General features: G+C 43.3%; 1 protein-coding gene across 3 annotated transcripts in view; it reads left to right on the top strand.

The window, feature by feature from the left end:
• Positions 1 to 23905, top strand: part of FGFRL1 (fibroblast growth factor receptor like 1) — a 163196-nt gene that overhangs the window by 65987 nt on the left and 73304 nt on the right. For all 3 annotated transcript variants that reach the window (XM_033060355.1, XM_033060356.1, XM_033060357.1), the window contains exon 3: positions 14959 to 15231. In XM_033060355.1, coding sequence (XP_032916246.1) covers positions 14959 to 15231 — 273 coding nt within the window. The remainder of the gene's footprint in view (positions 1 to 14958; positions 15232 to 23905) is intronic.

Raw genomic sequence — 23905 nt, 5'->3', positions numbered from 1 at the left:
GGGAGATGCAGGGCATCTGCAGGAGGCAGCTCCAGAGTGAGCTGTCTGTTGGGAGACTTGGTTTCCTAACACTGGTTACAGCCTTCTGCAGCTCCCAAATTTCTATTTATTTTGAGCAGCATTGTTCAGAACATGACAGGTTTTTCCTAGGAAACTTTAACCTAGAACACTGAGAAAAGTAAAAGGAATGAGCATTGAGTGGATCCATCCCAATGTTTGTTATTTGGTTTTCTGGTGGAGGTTCTGTTGTGATACCAGATGGGGGTTATATCCTCAGATAAATCTTTCAAAGAAAGAACCCTAATTCCAAAGTTAAATACCATATGTCTCCTTCTGTCTGAGCACCTTTTCCATACCTATCCATGTCTGACTGGTCTTTACATTGGTGTCCTAAGGAGGTGAAATTCATGTGGTGACATTTTTAGAGAGTCACTCCATCTCTATCTCTTCCAGTAGCTTTTAAGCTTATAAGCCAATTTCACACACATTGTTTGACAAGGAGTGATGTGAGAAATGCTAAGTTCAAACTTTGTGAAAATGAGAAGTTACGTAGAAGGGGTTGTAATGGTGCTGTATCCCACTGCCACCACGCTTGGGGCAAAGTCTTCAGCCTTTTCTAAATATTTAGATGAATTTTCTACATAGAGAGACATTATTGCAGCAGTGACAAGCAAGCAAATAAATAAATGAAGATGCCATCAGATTCTGCCCACCCAGTAGGGCCCGGGAAATAGCTCCACAGAATGTAGGACCAATGGGAACTAAGCTTTGTTAATGAATTGCCTGTCACTGCAAATTGCCCCATCCCCAGTGTGGGGTTGTACAGGTATCAGTGGGAGATGTGAATTGCTGGTGGCTGTTGCACCTCTTTCTGTGCATGAGGTTCTCAGGGTGTCATCCCTTACCGGTGCCAAACTGAGTCTCATTGTGCATCAATAAAACAATGTAGAACTAAATAGTACAGAACCAAATTATACAGAACCAAATTTCTTTTCCAGCTCTTTGTGCAGAATTTTGTTGCATTTTAATGGTGGAGCCCTTCAATAGAGATCAAAGGTCTCTGGCCTATGAAGGTTTCCTTTTCCCTGCAAGGACTTGGTGTTTGACCTTGGCAGTCATAATTACAAGCAGAGCTCCCCACTCTGACTTTCACTTCTGTTTCAGCAGGACCAAAATCTGTGGGGTCTTTCTGAATATTTCCCTCCTCACCCAATATTGCTGAAAATGAGCCTGAAGTGTTGACAGACAGCAGCACTCTCAGTGTGTAGGAATCCAACATAAACAGACTTGCTGGTTGTGTACTTGGACATGTTAAACGAGGTCCCTGCTTTGATCTTCCTTGCACTATCCTAAAGCCCAGCAAGCAAAGGCTAAGTAAACAGACCTTTGATTTCAGGGCTGTTTGGAGCAGAGTTCTTGTAAAACTTTTATCAATGGCAGAGCTGAGCTACTGAAGTTGCTCTTGGACTGTAGGTGCTGCAAGAGTAGCAATATGGTTTTATTGACCCTAACGTCTCCCTGCTTCCCATAATGACAAACATCTGGGAATATGAGCCAGCTTCCTGTTGATTGTAATGTACCAGTTTCTCTAGGAGAGACACCTGCTTATAATCTCCTGTATGGTGGATGGAACATAAGCTATTTCAGATCCTACAGCTATTGGATCCCACAGCCAGTGCAGCCTTTACTTAATGCATGTCATAAAGATGCTTAAACAAATCACTTGGGACACATCCGTGGGAAACACTCACACTACTAATCCTGTGTGTTCAACACTCCTCGGTCAAACCCCACAAAAACCAGTACTCTGGCTGAAATAGCTTGAATGTTACAACAAATTGGATTTTATTTATTTCTTTCCTGTTTTCTGAGCATTTAGTGATTCCCCACAATCACAAAGGTCACAAATTTCCTTTTGTGTTTAAATAAACAGGAGATTCTCCTTCAGGATTATACCCTCTGAAAAAAGACAGTAAGAAACAAGCACCTAAAATCACAAGATTTAAAAATTAAAATTGTGAGTTCTGGCAAACTCTCCCCAATAGAAGAAACACAGGAGTTGGACTGACCTCTGCTTTCTTCTAATTTAGTATTTTTCTCTGTCTGCTGGTGAATTACAGGAAGGAGGCTTCGTTTCCCTTATATTCACTTTAGGAAAGTGACATAGGAGAGAGAGATCTTGCCAAGGTATTTTATTTTTTAGAAACATTATCAAATTTTCTTTGTTTTCAACACTAAAAACCACTGCACTTATGATAATGGAGTCCAACCTGTTCCCAGTGAGCCAAAGCTCTGGACCCTCTTGGTGGAGCCATTTCAGGCAAAGCTTGGCTGAGCTCAGGACCAAAAGTTGAAGTGTTTTGCTCATCCCTACCAATGATCATTGCTTCATATCAAGAGAAATGCTAAATGACAAAATAATTGACCATCTATTCCATGCCAATAGCGCTCCTGCTCTACCTTCTGCAAGTAAAAGTTGAGATTGTTGGTGGAGTAAAATGTGAGTCAGAGTGCATCTAGTCCCTCTTGTGTTCCACCCTCACACTTTTACAGTTTGGCCTTAAATGATGACTTTTCTTACGTTGCCTGGTCTGCCTTAGTCAGGAACTGATCCTTTACTGTCAGTCAAACAATGCAGCACTGTTCTCCCTTCGGAAGTGAATTTTGTCTTTTGTTGAACAGTCACATCCACTGTTAGATAAGAAGTGTTTTTAACAGCCCTCTATTTGTTGCTATTTGATGGCGGTTCTTTGATCCCCGGAGGGGTTTGCGGCGCTGTTTGTGATATACAGCAAATCGATTTTACACATTTCCATCTTTTATCGATGAGTTCTTCCAATGGGGTTTCACCGTAATCAGATTGGAGAATACCATGGCACAGACATTGGGAGGGGGTTGGAATTTACATGCAGTAAAGATTAGGGGATTAGCAGCTGATTAGGAACGTGCTGATTTCTCCAGCCTCAGGTACAGCGAGGGATCCTGCGTGTCTGCTGTCCTCTGACCTTGGGTTTTGACCTCTTGACTCCTTGCTCAGAAATGCCAGCAAGCAGCACGGAGTGATTCCTGACGTGGAACAAGTTCAAGTCACTTCAACAGTAAAACCTATTTCTGTGAACAGGGAAGCCCAGAAACGTTTATGCAAGTGGACAAATGCATGAGGGCAGGCAGGGCAGGGCAGGCAGTGAGCAGGAATTCCTGCTGACAGCTGATGCGTGTGCGTGTGCGGTGCCCGCACGTGCGCGATGGGACGCGGGATATTTCTCCGTGCACAGCTTTTCCTAGATAGTGCCTGTGCTCTCAAGGTTTCTCCCCCTTCCACTTGCAGGAGGGTAGCTGGGACTGCACATTACCAGACACTGAGGTAATAGGATTGCACATTAATTGATATTCCAGTGTCTCTATCTACCTGCTGGATATGATGTTACATTCCAGCGTGCAGCCCGCCAGCGGGATGGCGTCACTGAAATCAGGGAGCAATTGATGTCAGCAAAACTCCTGTGTGTCTCTGGAGCTGCTGAAGTTTGGGCAGCTCAGATAAAGCAACAGGCTATGCCTAGAACAGGGGGTTGGTAGTTTGGTTGTGTATCAAATAATAATTAGCACCATCTTGCTGCTGATGCAGGTGTACAGGGATAAAAGGCAGGCAATGTGGGATCTTCAGCAAGTATTTCCAAACCTTTTGGATAGTTTGGGTAATCTTAATGGATTTATATTTTAAATATTTGTATTCAGTGGTTCAATTTTGGCAGAATATACCCACTGCTAGCTGCTGGTTTGCTAAAACCACTCATCCTGACACACGCCACGCTGGTGTGCAATAGAGGCATGGGAGGAACACCTTCCTCCAGGTGATGTGAAGCAGCTTTTGAGCAGCAAGGGGTGCAGTAAACCTTTGGACATACCAGATTAAATAGAAATCCGATTTTATCTGATTTTAGAAGCTGAATAGTCCCAGGACTTTACAGCGCAACCTCTGGCAGTCCTGGGTGGTGCAATTGGACATAGTAAGTCTGGCATAACATCAAATCTTCACTCTCTCCTCCTAATAGAAAAACAAATAAAGCTAGGTAAGAGTGTACTAACCCTGTTGTGAGCAAACCAGAGGAGAGGCAGAGGAAGTGGGTCCATTTGAAGCTCTCCTAGATGCAGGCAGGCTGCAGAAAGCTGCACTTGTCTCTGTCCTGGTGGCTGTATTGTGTTTTTACATCAGGTAGTGTGTGCTTCAGAATCTGAAGAGCAGGAACCAGATGGAAATGCTGTAAGAATTCAGTGAGAGGTTCCCTGTTCAGGATACTTGGTGTCTCTTGAGTTTAAATGTAGGTTTTCAATGAATCAGCCTTGGGAAAACTTTATTTTAAAGTGCATTCAAGTATTTTCCCCTCCTGGAAGCTATGTACAGGTGTGCTTAAGCTAGACCTGTAGAATGGCACAATAGGAACAAATCTTTAAAGTGAAATATTTGGTGCTGAGGAGGTGATGTTCACACTAAAGGCATTTTGGGAGTTTATTCTGGATCAGCCCCAGTCTGATCATGTAGATTGAGTGCTCATTAATGGAAATGCCAGAGGACAGCTTCTGCTTTTGTTTTCCCAGGGACCCAGGTAGCAGTTGCTGACTGCATTGGCAGCTAGTGGGGTTTGGGAAGATTGGATCTATAAAGCAAAACATTTGGTTTTGAGGATGTGGCACCCCCATTTCAGAGGAGTGTTTCACTTCAGAATAGCTTTGGTCTGAGCATGAGAACTAAATGCCCCTTGCAGCTCAGTTTCATACAAAAGCAACTCAGTCCACATGCACCAAAACAGCTTCCTGATGTGAAGCAAAGTATAATTGGTGATGAAGATAAAAAAATCAATTTTAAAGCACATCTCTGGTCCAGGTTAAGACACTGATGTAGGTATATGTAAGGTAGACCTTTGTGATGAGAGTTTAATTCAGATAGAAAGAGCCAATTCCTATCACGGGAGGTTTTGGTAGGGCAACAGTGAATGATTTCAGGCAAGATTTTAAAATGCTGCTGTTCTGAAGGTGTGTTGCATTTTTCTTTTGGGGTAAGATTTTTTTTTTTTAAATTTAATTTTTCTTTCAGAGCAAAACAAGTTCTATATATAAATATATACACACATACATATATATATATACTTATTTCTGTCCAAAATCAAAACTGTTTTCATATTTCAATTAAACAACCAATTAAAAATATTACCATTGCATAATCAATATACTTTTAAAATAACAACTCTTTTGATTGCATGTGTTTTACTTTGATTGGGCAAAATTTTTACACAAAATATTTCTCAAGCCGAAAAGGGTTGAGAACTTTTTGAAAGAGAAAACCAGGTAAAGTGTTGTGTCTTGACAAAAATGTAATTTTCTCATAGAAAAACAGTTCTGCCAAAGGCTCCATACCAAGCCTGCTATGCAGCCATTCAGCTGGAAATGCTTTCTGTTCTAGAGAAGACTCTGAAAATATCTGCAGTTCTTAAATACCACGATGTTTATCTCTTTGTGGTCACCATCAAACAGTTGTTACCACGCTTTTGTGGTGACCAAACATAGAAGCCCCCAGAGACGAGGGCAGAGGAAAGGGAGGGCTGAGAGCAGCCTCGCCATGCAGGGCACTGCCACCGATTTCCCAACAGCAGAAGGCTTAGGGATATTCTGGCAGTGTCCTGTGATTGAGAGTGAGTGTTCAAGATGGTTTTCTTCTGAGTCCATAGTGCACTGATCACACTTTTCCATTCTGGGTATTGGGAAACGCCAGTAGGAACCATCAGTGGATGGAAGAGTTTAAAGTCTTCTCCACTTTTATACCTTAGAGTGAATTCTGGTAAGAAAAGATTTTAAAGAATATTATGGAGAAACCCAAATCCTTGGATAAAAGGGAAAAAGGCTCCTGTGTCAGGCTATGGCTGAAAATTTGCTGTTGTGGACTAGCAGGAAGGCAAACCAGCTATTTAAAGGTTTGTGTTCCCATCATTCCTGAGCATGGCACAGCGTCAACCATCGTGGTTTGTGTTTTCCTGCAGACATAAACAATGACACTTACAATTTCCTGCTTGCACAGTGCTCACACAAGTGCCTGCCTATTAGGGAAACGTCTAATTACTTATTAAACCCTGCACAGTGCTCAGACTGGGTTAAATATTGACTACAAAGTTCAAGGGGAACCTGTGTCACCAAAGGTGAACTTGGGCATCCTATTTTCTAGAAGCTGTTCAGATCAGATGGATAGGTGACAAAATGCTGCCTGCAGGGAGGAGGGACAGAGAAGGGGACAACAATCAGAGCAGGTTGTCTCAGAAATAAACACCTCTCTTTGGAGCCTGGGGATCTGGAATGTGGTTGCTATTGGTGGCTTGAAGGGGAGTTTTGTTACCAAAAGAAGTGAATTAAACTGAGTCTTGTGGAGTGTTTGGTTTGTTTTACTGAAAGTCTTAAAGATGTGGGCGATTTGGCTGGAAAATCCACTGGGCTTGTGAAGCAGGATTTGCATGGTTGGGAAACAGTTGGAAGGGCATAGTAAAGTGGTATTTATGTTAAAATTTGGGTAGATCCAGCTCAGAAGGTAATTCAGGGCTGCCTGACTGGATTGTTTCCCAGAGATTATGGGAAGCAAACAAATATCTTGTGTTGGCAGGAATGGTCCCTCTGTGACCTGTGGTGGAGATGGTGGACGTTTGGGTTTGGAATTTCAGCCGGATTCTGGATTCTCCATCAAGCCAGAGGATTTCTAGCTTTCTTCCAGAATTAGGCACTTTGTCCTTCCTGGAAATAGGAGGCTAAAAAAAAAAAATTCCTTCTAATTTTAAAACCTTGAAGCAATTTTTTAAGGCCATTTATTTTGAAAAAATGCCCAACAAATTAGGAATGCCATTTTGTAGATGGGCTTGCCTTCTTGATTGGGAATGAAAGAGGTAGATTGTGTGGGTGTGTCTGCCAACACACCTTTGTTGCACTTCTCTCTTCTCTAAAAAAAGTTTTCTGGTTATCCATTGAGCTGCATACCTGAACTGTGCTGTCAGTATAATTTTAGCATTTCAGTAGAAATATTAGTCCTCTCCTTTGGCCCACACTAAGCCCACTGGCAGCACTTGAGAAACAATAAATAATATCTTTTCTTCCACACTAGAAACTTTCCAGCATATGAAGTCTGTTTCTTCAAAAGTAATTTGAAGTAATCCTAACTCTCTTTTGCATTAGCTACCTTGAAACCTGGGGGATAAAGTTACTATTTTTTGCTGCTGAAAAAATGTTCGGCAACAATTGAAATTGAATGTCACCCATGCACATTTAATTTAATAAGATGGTAATTTCATGTTAAATAAATACCAACTGATTATTGAAAACATATGCACAAAGGATTTAGAAACCACGTAAGAGATATGTATCTCATCTACTGTTGTTGGACTGCAATAAATCTAAGCAATAATCAAGTGCCAATTGTTTAATATACAATAACAATTTTATTAAATTTCAGTAAAATGTGTATGCAGGGCACTTAATTAAATGGAACATGTTCCCAGATATTGTATTTTTTTTAGTTTTGGACCATCTAGAGTAGGAAATTTACTGGCAGCCTTCTCTCAAGGGGCTAATTATTACTCATGTAAAAATACGACAGGTACTTTTTGTGCTATCAATAAATATCCATTTCATCAGGAAAGCTACCACATAGGTAGGGAAGAAAGAGAAAAAACATAGCACTTCACTTACTGTGAAATGGATCTGCAAAGCTGTTTTCTCCATCAGGTTGCTGGGCTGAGCCATGCACCCCAAGCCTGGAGCTTGCTCCTGCAAACAGTTCATGATTTCCAAATCTGAGCCTGAGCAGCCATCGAGGCTGCTCAGCAAATACTTGTGGTGTTTTTGTGTTCCTCGCTCAGAGTCTTTGTTCTACAGAGATGCTGTTGGTTTTTTCTTTAATCTTTTGATTGTTTTTGATAAGCATTGTTTTTGTCTGTGGGCGCCTATGTTTTCAAGCCAAGAAGGACCCATTAGCTCATCTAATCTGATCTCCTCATGTCACATACCAAAGCATTTGGGCCAGTTACCCCCACACTGACCCCTACTTTACTTGGCTAACACATACCTTTTGGAAATGCAAACTGTTTTGTTTTGAAAATATGAAAAGATTGGATTGACCAGTCCTTTGAACTGCTTATTCCATTAGTTAATGGGATACATGGGCAACACACTCATCCTTTTATCTCTCTCAAAAAGCATTTTTATCAGTTCTGCTCTCCATGTAATGGCTTCCAACTGTGCAGAGAGCCAAGAGCTCCCCTCTTTCAGGAACACCTACTCATGTTGATTGAAACTGTCCCCAGCACTGCTTTGTAAAGCCTTCCCTGTGAGATCTGCTCCTTGGTAGACTTTGTCCTAGCAGAGCCAGGCCTCTGTCCTCTGATCCATCATTACAGCCTGAATGCCAATACAAATAATGGTAACAATGATATGCAGAGAGTGTGAGTGCATAATCCTCATTTTGGTCTTGCAGAGAGGGTTTAACTATAATAGAAAAGGTTAAACTCTGGTTGTGAGCAGGAGTGGTCCAGCCCAGCTTTGCAGCAGCAGGTACCCTAAGATAGGCAACTCTGGATGTGTGTTTCAAACATGGCTTTTAGGTGGTCCTTTCTGGTTGCCTGTGTACGTTTTGGAGCATGGTAAAGGCAAAGGAAATCCACTTTGCTGTAAACCACCCCAGCAGTAAAGATTTTGGAAGCTCAGGTTTTACAGCGATGAGTATGATGAAGGCCAAACCTTTACTCAGGTTTTGGTGTAAGAGATTGTGTTTACACCAAATGAGCAGTTTGGTTGGTGACCTTCATCCAATTCCTTCATCTCACTGTTGTAATGAAGCATTTCTGTGCTTAGCTCTGTTTTCCTCATAGGACATTCACTGTCTGTGGTACCCCAGCTCCTCATGCTAATTCCATGTGTTGATGGGTTGTTTGGGTGCTTCATTGTAAATGACTTTGCTAATTTGCTAACACAGCACTTCAAAAGAAATCTTATCTACATGGAAAGTGAATGTGTTTGGTATTAAATAATAAAATATACATAACCCATGAGGCTCTTAAAACTTACTTAACTTCTTTATAAACTTTACAATACAGTATGTGGATATTATAAATTACTTTCCATTCCAAGAAACTGTCCGGGCTTGTTGACCTTCCTTGGAATTTCCTCTTTGTAATTATGTTTAATGTGTTAATAAAGTTCACTTTGAACTGTATGATGGCAAATGGTCTCACAGGACGTGGGTCAGTGCTGGTGCGCTCACCATATGTGAAGTTTGATGTCAGTGTGCAGTTTAGCTGAAGGAATAGCAAGGCTAAGTCCAAACAATTGTAGAAGCAGTATCTCCTCCCCAGGTTAGCAGTAAAAAGGGGTTCATGGAAAGTTAGGAATGTGGAGTGGGAAATCATTTAGCTTTCACTGCTAGGTGTTACTAAATTATAGTGCTGGGTTTGAGTCACTATCAAAACACCATATATCTAGAGGGTTTTCACACAGAGCTGTAAATCATGTTTACTACATGTATGAGTTGAATGAGTGCATGAACTTTGCAATGCAGCCCAGGAAAATGTAATTACATGTGTGTGTGTTTTTGACTGTGAGAAATATGGGCAGGAAGCTCCAGGCTATTCCACTGCTGCATCTTAAACACACTTCTAGAAATTGTTTTTGCTGCTTCCCGGAAATAGCTATTTGCTAAAGCAAAGAGGCTTTCTTGGGCTTTACATAACTGCTTTTGCCAAGAAATGGCAACCACTATCCCTTCCCAAGGCACTGGGGAGGAGAGCAGGAATGCTAGTAAAGCAGCGTCAGCAGCAGAGCAGCAAGTGGGGCTTTTCTGTGGTGTAGGATAGTGGATATAAATTGAAAATTGCCCAGCTGTTCACTAAGACAGGTGTAGAGTCTGTCTTTTATATAATGGAACAGAATGGAGATTCCAGTTGCTTGTATTCGTAAATGAGGCAAATAAATCTGCACACTTGTCTGCATGTATATGAGCAGAAATATTTAAAACAAATGAGGTGATCATGGCATTTCCTTGTTAATGTTTGACTGGGTTTATATGATCTTGAACAGAAAACTTGGCATCTGGCTAGGTTTGTTGGTTTCTTTCTGGTTGTGTTTATATGTATTTGCAGATGGTGAAATTGCCAGCAAGAAAATAACTTGGTGGAAAATGTAGGTTCTGGATTGTTTAAATTATATTTTAAGCCTGATTGCACCCTGGCCCTTGGAACTCCAGGCATGATCCCTGCTAGTAACTAAAATGATTTGAATGTTACGGGGCAAAGTTATATTTAGTTTGTATTTGGAGAAAGAATAACAACGAGGCACGGGGGGAGGCAGCTGCATTCTCATCACTTCTCCCCGAGTCACATCCGCAGTCAAATCCCACCCTTCTCCCTCAGCCAGAGTATTAAGAAATCATTTTCTCAAATTATTGAGTTGAGGACAGGGGGACTTAAGAAAACCTCTTCCCACTGGGCTTGTGTCAAGGTGGGTTTGACTTTCTGGGGAAGCTCCTTCTGTTCAGACAGACTGTAGAATCAACTGTCCACTGTGATGGGGTTAAAAGCAATGCCCCGTGGCCATAGAGAGCTGTCCTTGACTGGTGGAAAACTGCAAGAGTTCCCTCTCCCTTCCTGACTACAAAAATGCTTAAAAGTCTTGGATGGAGTATCTACTTAGGGCCTTGTTTTCATGCCCTTCTCCCATATCCCATGAAAAAATGCTGCGGGAAGTAATTGCTGTGTCCAGGAGCATCACAGTTTGGAGACTCTCAGCACTTTAAAAAGGCTGATGGTTCCAAGAATCACTGCCTAATGGCTAAGAAGCTGGGGGTAGCATTGTCCTGGGACTCCTCCCCAGGGCCAGAGGGCTCCTGCTCTCTGCTACTGCACCTTGAAAGGATCCAGGCTGGAGCTTTGCCTGTGATGCAGGCACACGGCAGCTCACAGGATTCACTCCCCCCTCGCCAGAGAGATGATATATATCAGCATTAATTCTGCATTGGTAAATATATGCAGTCACTATTTTAAACATCTGGATAATTAAATGTTTTCATGTTTCAGAGCCATCCCTTATGGTGTTGCTCTCCAGTTCTTGCAGTGTTGCCTTGCCCACAAACAAGGCAAGAGCAGGCATAGGGTATTGTACTCAATTAGATAATTTCTGCTTACACAGGACACAAAGCTGGAGTCCAGAATGGCAGAGATGGTGGCACTGTCTGCCTGAGGAGTAATTTCATCTGCCTGTTCATGCTGCATTAGAGCACGGGACAGACGCCGGCAGCAGCGAGGGATGGGAACTCGGCGGCTAGAGCCAGGCTTCAGCCTGTTTTTACCTCCCTGGCAGCTGTAGGTGAAGCAGCAGGTGCTTTCCTGGGATTTTGCCGTGCTAAGCAGCTGTAGAAATGTATCCAGCCTGCAGGGCCTGTGTGCTGGGCTCCGCTCCCACACCGGCGCTCAGCTGTGAGCGCACGCGTGCCCCAGCCCCGCAGGGTCACACACAGGGACACTCCCAAATCCGCGCCTTGGGAGGGCCAGCTGGGCACTCTGCTGGCCTGGCCACCCCCTGGCACACTGTGGGCCACTTCTGGGAGGTGGGGAGCTCCTGTCAGTGACAGTGCTGCACACAGAAATTGGAGGGCTCAGCATGTTTTTATCACGTCTTTTTGCTCTGTTCATGTAGCAGGAGATGGAACTGCCATAGAGAAACCCTGGACATGAATTTCCAAGAGAACCTGAGTGGTGCTGAATATCTGGGTTCAGAGGGGGAAGATGTTTTTGCCTAGTTAGAGTGTGAGGCAGCTCTGTGTCAGCAGCACCCTCTGATATTGGAGAAGGACCTTTTGCAAAACAAACTTTCCCCTCTCTGCTGCCTCCTCTGATGCCTCTGATGCTGCAGGGCAGTGAGATGTGCCAAAGTGTGTCTTGACTGGAGAAGCATTCATCTGTCACTGTTGCAGTCCCAGGGCAGGGCTCTACAGATATGTAGTGAAATAAGACCCAATGAATGCCTGTAGATGAGACATCTGTGATGATAGCAATATTTTGTTCTTGCTGTAGCCCATCAGGAGGTCCAGCTACCATTGGCTTGCCAGGGTGTCTTGAAGCCTCTGGCATATGTGAAGGTGCTGAATTATATTGTGGTTCTTTGTAAACACAGTAGTAAATTCCAATCTTGTAATAATTGTCATGGTGCTTGATATTTACATCAAAACACTGATTCCAGAGAGTACTGATGGAGCAGAAAGTTATTAATGCAAAGGAGATAGGTAATAAAAAGGGAAGATTTACAGCAATAAATAAACAGAAACAAGGCCATATCATCTTTGTCCTAGAACTGTACACTACTGAGAAGTGCACACTGTATCTGGCAAAATTCACAGCAGGAAAAAAGAGTGGGGGCAGGCTTTTATTCCTGTTCCTGAGAAAGCTGCTGGAGGAGCTAATGAAGAGCTGCAGTAATGTTTTTGAGGCAGAATGGCTCTAAGAAACACACCCTTTTCAAAATGTCATAAAGGTCTGCAGATAGATCCTGTGACAGGGCCTGATCCAACAATTCCTCAGAATGAAAGGTCAGTCAAAGGAAAATGGCATTTAGGAGGACCAAGCTTACCACTGACCCAAACATGTGACAGATCCAGAGGCAACTCTGGTGCCATCAGGAGCACCGCTTGTGCAGCCTGCCCCAGAGAGGCACATGACGTGACTGGGAAACTATCTGATTCCTCCAGGTCTCAAAATTCATCAGGAGTCAACATGAATGTCGGAAGGAAAGGGATTTTGAAGGAGCCTACAGCAGGCTTCCAAGCTGGGAGGAGGGTGCTCTCTCTCCACTGTCCCTGCTTGCCCTGCGCCAAACATTTTTTCCCCAGTGCTAATTATAGGTCTGTTTTTGTCATTTGAATATGCATGAAGTGGTATCTTGGCTTACAAGCAGGTTGCAGTGAAACTATTCTTAAAGTTTGACTTGGTTGGGTAGGGCTCTGGGTCAGAAGAACCTCTCCAAGGGCCAGCCCAGAATTTCAGCAAGTCTTGTCTGGGCATTTCAGTTCCTTTGCAATGAGTGAGGGCACCATGAAGGGAAATATAGCAGAATTTTTGGGTGGATTCTCACTCAGTGTTTGTGAATTCTGCCTTATCAAAGCCAACTCACACAGCCCCTCTTCATGGGTGGATTTTCACTTTAAAGTATTCAGCGATGAAATTTATGTCAGATCAGCCTTCAAAAGGTCTTGGGGTTATTTCTCCATCCACAGAGATGGTTGGAAATCTCACAAGGTGAAGAACATAAGTGTGGTTTGGAAGTTTTGGAAACACCTGGACAGGCAGGGTTTCTCATGATGTTTTGCCAGTTCCCTTGGAGTATGGGAGGATAGCATCACCTCTGAGATGCTGTCCCACAGGAGACTGCAGAAGATGTGAAGGAGGGGGGTGTTATCTTTGCTTTCTTTGTTATCTTTGTTTTCTCTGACTTTTTCAGAATAAGTGCTCTCAAGGTCCTTACTTTGGGTCATTAGAAGTTCATCAGAATCTGAGTTTTTTTAGACCCGTTGATTTAAGCAGCCTCTTAGTTAAACTCTTTGGTAAGTTTGAGCTAGTTCACCACTCTGTTCTCAGCTTGAGCAGCATTTGTTTTCACCAGCAAAGCTGCAAAATTCATGAGTGCAATTCAGCATGAGAAACTGCAACAGCAGAGTCATTCAGAGCTGGACTGTATGTACTGCCTTAGTCATGCTGAGGAAAAATCAGGCAGACTTTGGAATAATAGGAATTAGTCATGAGGAAGTGCAAATATGAGCTCTGTAGTTTATCCCCTGTTGGTCCAATCCTGTAAAACGCTAGGAACAGGAGTAAAATATGAGGGAACAGTTCCAAATCCCACAAACATCTTGTGGGTTTTGGGTGCAACTCAGCATCAGCAATCCTTAGCAAAACATTTTGTCCTTGTGCAAGAACAGGGCACTCATTATCACACCCATTAATAGACTATTCTGGGAAGAGCACTGCTATTGCAATCTGTGTAGAGAACTTGTGCAATTAATGAGAAGGCAGAAAAGGCAGATGCAGAAAAAAGATTCAACTTTTTAGTGCCTTGGGAAAGAATTTCAGTTGGAATTCAGCTATGGGACCATTCTCACTGTTGGAGTCTTTATCACTTCTTTTTTTTTTTCTGATTGTTGGCCTGTCCAAATGCATCCTGTTATCATGTGGCAGTGTTTTTACTCTGACATTCCAGGAACACTCTCTTTTGTGTGAAATTATCACCTTTTACAAAAAGCAAATATTTGTCAGGTGGGTGAAACCAGCAGGGTTGCTAAGGAAATTTATAAAAAATATCCTCTTTTGGACTATAAGCAATGTTAACATGTCAGGCTAAGCTGGATCATTCATTGAAGCACTACCCCATGAATATTCTGTGTTTAACAACTGCAGGCTTATGTGTCTCCGATAAAGCCCATCTGGTGACTATTAAAGGGAATTACTGTACATACAACATGAAAGGATTAAAACATTTGGGATTGGGGGGGCAATGTTTTGTTGTAAGTACCACTCCTGTTACTAATTTTACCTTCAGGTGTTAAGTTTGAAACAACTACAGTTTGTTTACCAAATACAGTAGAACAGTTTGTGTATGGGTCTCCTTCCTGTGATGGGAAAATGCTGGAAATTTTGGAAAAGCAATAGAGCCTCAGAACCAGGCTTCCCTGGTGGGTTAGCTTGAGCTACTGCTGATGGCAAGGCTACAGCTTCAGGTCTTGCTGTATCCCTCTGTAATTTTCAGCCTAGGTTGTTAGTGATTTTTGGTAAGCACCTTTTGTTCTGCATAGCAGTCAGTGTCATGGCCAGATTGATGACTCGGCTTTGCATCAGCGCTGTGTCACTGGAAAAAGCCATAACAGCTGTTGCTGTGTGTGTTCTTCCCTAGGCCCCCCCAGGATCGCCGATAAAGTGATTCACCGCCAGTCCGTGAGGCTGGGCAGGACCATCAAGCTCCTGTGCCCGGTGGAGGGGGACCCCCCTCCCCTCACCATGTGGATGAAGGACGGACGGACTATCCACAGCGGCTGGACGAGGTTCCGGATCCTCCAGCAAGGGCTGAAGATCAAGGAGGTGGAGAGCGAGGACGCGGGGACCTACATCTGCAAAGCCACCAACGGCTTCGGCAGCGCCAACGTCAACTACACGCTCATCGTCATCGGTGAGTGGGCAGCAAAGCCTCACCTGCTCTGGGGCACAGACAGAGCTGCTCCGTGTGGCTGTCAGTGAGTTGCTTTGCTAATCATTCATTCCCTGAGCTCCACTCTCAGCTGGCCCTTGCGGTGTTTGAGGATTGCCAGAGCTGGCTGTGCTGCTGCGCATCTTCTGCTGCGGCCGGCTGCAGGCAGATAAGATTGCGGAGTGCCAGAGGTTACACACAAACAGAAATGATGCAATAGCCACTGGGGTCCAGATCACAATGAATTCCACACAGGAAAGGCTGTGTGATAAGGAGAGGTCACACTGATCTTTATGTTTGCTGTTGGAACAGGATAGCTCTCAAAAATGTTGGAGCACCCATATGGAAACGCACAGCGGGGAGATCCATGTGCTGAGCTCCTGGATGGTGGATGAAGCATGGTGTCTTCAAAGATTGATAATATTTGGGTTGAAACAAAGCTCTGAGCTGGCATGTGACCCATGGATGCTTGGCTCCTGAGACAACTTCCTGAGGAAGGCAGGATTAAAGAAGCTTCAGATGCTGTCTCAGTGACCAAGGGTTTATTGGAAATGCTTTTGACCATCTTCAAAAGGCTTTCTTGGCCCAGCAATGAGATTTTGGGGCCACTTACTGGGCTGAGCATTCCCAAAGACTCCCAAAGACATTTCTCTGGCTAATCAGACATTCCTCTGTGGGGGCTGGCACAGAAATGTGCTCATTGGTGCTTGGCTGGGAGAAGGAAAAGAGCTGGGTGAAAATCATTGTACTGAAGGATGCTGAGAGAGCCAAGGGAAAGGTTTCAAAGCAGGGGCTGAAATCAGATGTCTTGCTCACCTTTTGCCTGATCAGCATCCTGAGCATCTGATCTACAAAATTCTGTTTCTCTGAGAGGGTGGAAGTGAGGACAGAGTTAGGGCAGTTTCCAGCAGCCTGCTGGTTGGCTCTTGGCTTGGTTTTGTTCTATTTCTCTTTTTTCCTGTTGGCAGCAGTGGGGGACTCTGCTGTGGACTCAGGGCATGTAGCAGACACTTGGTGCTGCTTGATGGAGGATTATCACCCGATAACAGGGTGATTCTTGGAGAATGCTCTTTGCTGCACAGCCAGTATAAGAAAGGGACCAGAATGTAAATATCTTATCTGGAGACAGATGCTTCTGTGAGGGAAACCCTCTGGTGAGGGGGTGCTGCTCCTGTAGCATCAGTGGGATAGAGCTGCAAAAGTTGTCTTATAGTTTACATAGTTTGAGGATTTGGCTTTCCTTGTTCACCTCTTTCTTAACCACATTCATCCATTTCTCTGTGCTACCCTGAACAAACAAAAGGTGAAGTGGAAATAGTTGTACAGAGTCATGTCTATACAGACTCCTTTTGTATGTGCTCTCCAGGCTCTTTGCTGTGGCGAAAGGAATGCTACAGAAGACTGCTGCAGTCCAGCTTGTGCTTTTGCAGTATGTGGAGGTTGCCAAAGTCTTTGATCTCGTGTGTCATTCTGTATCTTCTATAAAGCTCAAGCCTGATCCCATTATTCCAGGGCAGAGGCATCAAGGTATCTAGAAGTCAAAGAAGGCTCTACCTGTTCTTGGTAGCACAACAGAAGCAGATGAAAGCAAAAAGCCAGGAGGCACAGGGTAAAAGTTGGACTGGAATTCGAGTTCAATTCAGTTGCTCAGGAAAATTGGATTATCAAATATAATTGTGTTAAGAACAATAGTGTTCATTATATTTGGCACTGAAAAACCCTGGGCACAAACACTAGTTATTTAGACCCTCATCAGGCATCTATGGAAGGAAATGACAAGCTCCCACTGGCCTCTGTGGGTGTGAGATTGAACCCTGTGCAAACAAATATTGATCCCTGAGTGCCAAGAAAAGGGTAACTTTAACCTAAATCTGTGTCAGACATATGGGCTGAGGTATCATTCATTCCCACCCATGCTTGTTGTGAACACTGGCTGAACCCAGCACTTCTTACACTGTTCAGCTCCTTCTTTCCTCGTCTCACAGTGTGCCCTTGTGCTTTCGTGTTGCTCAGACCATTTTTGATGGATTACTTATGTCCCCTGTCTCCAGTGGTACAGTTGTGTTCATGCAGCGTTTCAAACCAATTGCTTTTCATGGAGCAGTTTCCCCTGGAAACAAATGTTCCCCTTGTGTCTTTCTTGTCAAGCTCTGCAAGTAAACACAAGGTATCACTGACTTGCTCTTTCAAAGGACCCAGACATTTAATGCAATGACCAGATGCTCTTGTTCGTCTTGGTGAAAATACTTTTGGTTGAGAGAAAATCAATCCCTTGTTGGTTTTTGAGAAGGAGGCAGTGTTTTAAAACCAACTGCATGTCAGTTTTGACGAGAAGATCAAATTGATGGAGCTGTTTTGTTTGTGCTCTGGAAAGCACAAACTTCATTAGGCTTTTGAACCATATGGCTTCTCTATTTTCCCACTCCTTCAAAGGAGAAAAACCCCTCTTATTCCAGCTTTAGTGCTAACACCAAACATGTAAAACCACACAGGTGGCAGACATGGGCAAGGTGGTTAAGATATTAGATCTAGAACAGCGTTAAATGATTCATGAAACACTAGGACTTGAAAGAATATAATTCATATTGACATGAGAGCATTCTGGAAATGTAATCAATAATACCTGGAAAATATTCAGTAGCTTATTGAAAGGTTTTGGAGTTATGCTGTGTAACTCTGAGCTCTGGAACTGTCACCCCTGTGTCATTTACATGGAGGCTGCAGCAGAATAAGGGGATGGCTTACCCAAATCCTACAGAGAGCTGTGACAAAATTCAGCAGTATCCAACCTCTCTGCCTGCTTTCAGTGCTATGTAACTCTTACTAATCTTAACTTTCATTAGCCACTGTGTTCCACAATAGTACAGAGAACCAGCAAAAATCTGGGACATTGTACAAAGGAATAAAAAGGTCAGTGGATCCTCCAACACTGGTGGGGGCCAGCAGACATGGCAGAGATGAGCTCCCTGGCTGGGCTCTCTGAGATGTAATAATTCAGCTGTAAGACTGTTTGAATGTCCCTTTGTGGCTTCAGGACAGATCTTGCTTGCAAGCAGCCAGCTCAGTGCAGGAGCAGAGCAGATTTAGGTGTACCTCTGCATGTCTGGCAGGCAGGACCACAGCTTGCCTGGCTGGAGAACCTCTCAGTCTGGAAGTGCAGATGAGAGATTACAGTGATTTTACAGATGGTAACTGAGATAAAGAGACCAGGTGATTAGGCCAAGACTGCATAAAATAGGAGCTGAGGCTCAGAGTTGAGTCTAAACCTCTTAAATCTCTCTAAAAGACTATCCCTCCTTCATAACACATACTAAAGTCTTTTCCTCCTAATCTTGCATCTTCCCAGCTGCTCTTTTGGAATTGAGTCTTCTCTTATTCTAGGGTTTTGATCTTCAGTCTCAAACAAAGGCTTTGCCCAGATGGTAGCAATTGTTTTCTGCCCTGCTTATTTCCCCATCTTCTCAGACTGCAGGGCCTGGATCCCAGAGATCCAAGGAATCCTGCTGTAATGCAGCCCTGCATAAAATGTAAGCCAGTAAAAGCAGATTACCAATATAAGTCAAAACTACAATTTCCTCTCTTAGCTATCCTTAATAGTTTTTGTGGCTCACCACAAGATTTGGGATGCCAATTACACTGCAGATGGATTTACAAATGCTGGAAGAGGAACTTTAATCAGTATTTAATTACATTGCAGTTATTAAGTACAATGGCTCCTTATTTTGGAGCATTATGTATGGCTCATCAAAACAAATGTGCTGTACCTTCCCCAAAAATTATATTTACAACGATTCCCATGAAATCTTTTCTTTTTTTCCTCAGCTGAATTAATTCTAAAGGTGTGAAAAGTAACTGTATTTAATTTATAGATGGTTGGTTGAAACATGTGGTTTCTTTACTGCATAATTAAAAAATTCCTTGCCAGTGTGCTCTAAAAGGAAACCTAAGGCCAAAGAGGAAGAAAGAAAGAAAGTGCTGAATAGCTACTCCTTATTTGAAAACTGTCCACCTTGTGTGCTGAAGGGAGGCATGTTCTATAGGAAAAAAAAAAGAAAAAAAAAGAAAAAAAAAGAAAAAAAGCAGGTGGTGGTGTAACTGAAGCCTCTGTTGAGCTGTGGCCAGCTTGGAGGAACTGTGAGTTTGTACACATGGAGCCACACTCCAGCCATCAGGCCCTCCCTGGGAAACCCTAGCCCAAATGGGTGAGCTTTTCCTGACTTAAAAACAACTTAGAAAACAAAGTATTCTAACATGGAAGTGCTGGAGGACCTCCATTACTGATCTCTCTGCAATAATAAACAGTATCCTGAGTTCCAGAAGTCTGGACATTCTCTGAAGGGAAAATTGTTTGTGAACAGCTGTAGGAAGGACTATAGGTAAATATTTATGCTGTAACATAATGACCTCTTTCACTAATACACAACACAGAGGACTTTTCACTTGCAGAAGTGTTGTGGGCCAAATCCTGCAAGGTGTGCCAGCATTACAACATGTGGGGCTATTGCTACAGGTGCTGCCAGTAAATCTTGCATCAGTTGCTCAACCAGGTGATGAAAGATCAAACTGTCTCTATTTTCACATCTGCATCCAGGTTTCTTACTGCTTTCTGTAGCAAAGAGGAAAAAAATAAAGGCAGCAACAAGAGCAGGGTTTGGGACTGTCACCTCTTTTCTTCACTTGGTGTTTGTAAACTGCCAAGGACACATCTTGCTTGGGTGCATCTCAGCACAAAAAATAATCAACATGTAAGTCCAAGAAACAGCTTCTCCTGAATTTCTTTTTCGTACCCTAGATCTCTTACTGGTGCAGTTGTTTATTTTGTTCTTTGGGTTTTGTTGGGTTTTTTTGAGGAATATTTTGGTGAAGAATCCATCATCTCTGCAGTTCTTACTCCCCTCTGGTGCCTGGCCCTCTGAGGACTCAGCCACTTGGCCCCATTTGGCTGTAGAATAGTAAAGTCTTGATGCAGAGAGCAGGGGGAAGAGTGCAGCTTGTGGTCCTAAACTGCTGATGGGCTGTTCAGAATTTGAGCTGCATCTCACTTTCAGACAAATCAAATTTGCTGTTAAATGTCTGCTGTCTGTCTACTGCAATTGATTGCTTCAAGAATCTGCCCTGACATCAGATGATTTATCTTTAAAGTAGCTTTTTCCTGCTGAGCCAACTGCTATTTTATGCTTTTTTACAACTTGTCCAAAGACAGCTCTCTTTGATAACAGGCATGTGTGAAAAATTTGCATTAAAATAACCTTTTTTTTTAAACAGTCAGCATAAGTATCCTGAAAAAATTCATGGCCTTGTCTGAATGGATATTTATTCTTAGGTTCTTTTTTCTGCTTGTAGTAGTAGAAAATACTGTGTGAAAAATACTGAGTACAGTAAAACATGGTTTGCATTACACTTCTGCAATGAAGTCATCAATCTGTGTCTCAGAACTCATTTACAGTGCAAAAGCTGAGAAAACATTTCTAGCCCAGAGTCAGGTGCCACCAGCCATCTTGGAAAAGCATGACAAATTCATTTATGTTTGGGTTTTGGCCTCTTAAGAAACTCTGGGGACCAGAGAGAGAGATGTGCTCAGCAAGAAGATGTGAATCAACACTGAGTCAGCAATGTGTGCACCAAGGGTCTGCTAATGCTAAGCAAAAATTGAAATGAGTCAACAATTCAAAAATAAAGGGAGAAAATATGCAGTTTTTGCATTTGAGAACAAGGTGGTATAGCTTGTGCTGATCATGGTATGGAGTAGCAAAATGTCTTTAGAGCATTTGCTTCAACATGAAGTGCAAAGGGCAGTCCATCCAGCGTGGGACCATTAACACAATCACAGGGCATGTAATCATAGCTAATGATGATTAGTCAGTCGTTACATGGAGATGAGGAGTTCCTTGTGACAATAAACAGTTACAAGATTCGTGTTTAATTTGTTAAGGCCCCAATCCAGCAGCTGGATCTACGTTGGTGGCCTCCTGTGCACACGCAGGGTGATTAACACCAGATGAGGATCTGGCCATAGCCACTGATGCTTAGTAATGGTTGTGTTGCTAATTAAAGCTCAGATTGGTTTGGGCCTTTGGGAGCTGGGCAGAAAAGAGGAGCCTTCCCAAGACCCAGCCATTGGAATCAGGGCACAAGGAGTTCCTGTCAACGTGTACTGAGGTGTCACCATGTCACCCTCCATGGAGGTGTGGGACAGGGGTTTGGTTCTTAACGAGAGCTGCCTCCCTGGTGTTGCCAGGTGAGGGAGTCCTGCATGCCAGCCTGTGGGAAGAGACTGGAAATGGGCATGAAGGGACCCCAGTGAGTAGAGGAGTCAGTGAACCGTGAGTATTTTCATGTTTTGGCTGTTCAGTTGGAGGTGAAGCTCCTTTTCCACTGGAAGTTGGAAAATTGTTGGTTATTATTGACTAATGATGCCCTCACCCAAGCACAGGCTCTTCCTTCTCAGTGTTTATTAGCACAGGCATAAAGACACTCACCCTGACCAAGGTTGGTGCTGCTCAGGGACAGCACAAGCATGTGAAAAGAAATCTAAAAACAGTGTTCCTACCCCCTGAATTTCAGGGGTTCCTCACTTCTTCCTCATTTGAGAGATCCAACTCAGAGTTCAATAAAATCCCTGTCCAATATATACAGTGTGTTGAGTCCTGAAAAATGGCCACTGTCCTGGGAGAGGAAAGGAGGAGAAAGAAATATGCCAAAATGAAAAGGTGTGACTATTACTAGATTGCTACAGGGAAACAATTTCACTAGTTTTCATCATTTTGATGAGTGCTGCACTACACTGATGTCACAACAGCCCATAACAATTTGTTCTTGAAAAGCTTGCTGTACAAAGAGGTGATGATGTGAGTGCCAGTATTAGCTGTAACAATCCTAAAAATGACTGATCAAAAGTGTAACACTCAGTGGTTTAACTGATGGTCTTGGTGAACGGGTGTAAAAGGCTGGAAAATACCACAACTGGGCAGCAGTTTTGTTTCTTCCAAGTCCAGATCTATAATGTAGCTCAGTGCTAATGCTGTATAATGTCCACAGTTTTTACAAGATCTTTGTTCGGTTTTATTACTTTCATTTGATTTTATAACAAACTTTACAGTATGCTTATCAATACATCATGTTCTGGCTAACAAAAGCCTCACTGTTTCGGGTAGATCTCTTTCTCCCTTCGTGAAGCTGTAACATAGAAGCCAAGTTAAGAAGGTGACAACACCTGTTCACAATTTAAAGGAAATGAAAAGATTTTTTTCCATGGATGTAAGCATGAAATTCATACATATATGTATGGATATATAATTTCCCCCCATACTCCATCCTGTGGCAGACTGTGGCAAACCAGAGCTGCAGCCAGTGTAAATCCCAGGCATGCAGGACATATGGATGCATTTAGCCCACAATCCTTTGCAGATGCTTTGGAGCGTGTAGTGGCTGCTACACCCGTGCAAATAGCGAGCTGCAGCTCTGCTTGCTGCATGAATATTGTTTGGGAATGAAAGCAGCACACAATACCAGGCAGGCTGACATAAAACCGTGTTTGATCTGAGCAATTTATGGCTTCCTTCTGTTAAACGATATTAATAGAAGGAGCCTCTGATCCCGGCGAGTTTGTGGTGTTCATGTTGGGTTTTTCTCGTCAGTTTGTCTGAGGCTAAAAACATCTCTTGCCTCTGACTTTATTAATCAGAGCTGTCTTGGTGCAATCCTCCATATGGGCAGTGGGCAGAATTCCTCTGTTGACGTTGCAATGCTGGTGTGCTCAGCCAGAGATTTCTCCACATCTGCACATCCACAGTGCTGGGAAATAGCTGTGCTCATGAGAACAGCCAAGGCAGTCCCTGCTCCAAGCAGGTGATCTGTGTGTGTGGAAGGCAGGCTTTCCAAAGGTGGTCTAGATTCCCAGTCAAGGTTTGCTGTGACTGCAGAATAGTAGCTAAGGATCTTTTCATTACTAACACCCCAACCAATGAGAAGCTATCAAGCTAATTGCAGGCCTGGGCATCAGCAGCTTTGAGGTATCTACCACCTTGCCAGGCCTCCAAGATGACTCCAAGTAGCAGGATCCTTCTGTTAACCTCCCTACAACTACTGCTCCCCCATTCCTAACAGTTTTTCCTTGAAATTGTGCTCCTCCCTCTGCTTCTTGCTGGAGGCTGGGAGTGATGGGTTTAGCATGGCTTCACTGGACTCAGAGCACCCCTGGAGCTGTGTTGAGTTTCATGGGCACAGTGTCTCCAGGAGGTCTCTGCCAGACCCCCATGCCCCTGTCCCTTGTGCCACCACATGGCTCTGCTGTCCTCAGGTTGCCCAGTAAATACCACAGATAGTGGGGGTTTAGCCAAATTTGCCCTTTGGTATCAGTTAACTCAGAAATACCCAAAAGGCACACTTGTAAATTAAAGCACAGTGAAGAATATTTATTATAGAGTGAGCAGCGCCAAGTTGGACCAGTTTATAACGTGCAGCTTGAATGTTGTTTTTGGAGACTGCTTTTTTATGTGTAAGTGCACGTACACAGCACCAATTGCTCACATGCTGCCTCTTGATCCATGTAGGTATGTTGCCTGTTAAAATGTATGGTACTGAGGAGCTGTATTTTTGCATTCCTGTAGGGTCTGGTTCTCTGCCTTTCCTGTGCTGTCTTTGGCATCCACACTAA

This window comes from Catharus ustulatus, chromosome 5 (genome assembly GCF_009819885.2).
Source record: "Catharus ustulatus isolate bCatUst1 chromosome 5, bCatUst1.pri.v2, whole genome shotgun sequence".
NCBI lineage: Eukaryota > Metazoa > Chordata > Aves > Passeriformes > Turdidae > Catharus > Catharus ustulatus.
This window is presented reverse-complemented; position numbering and strand designations above follow the sequence as displayed.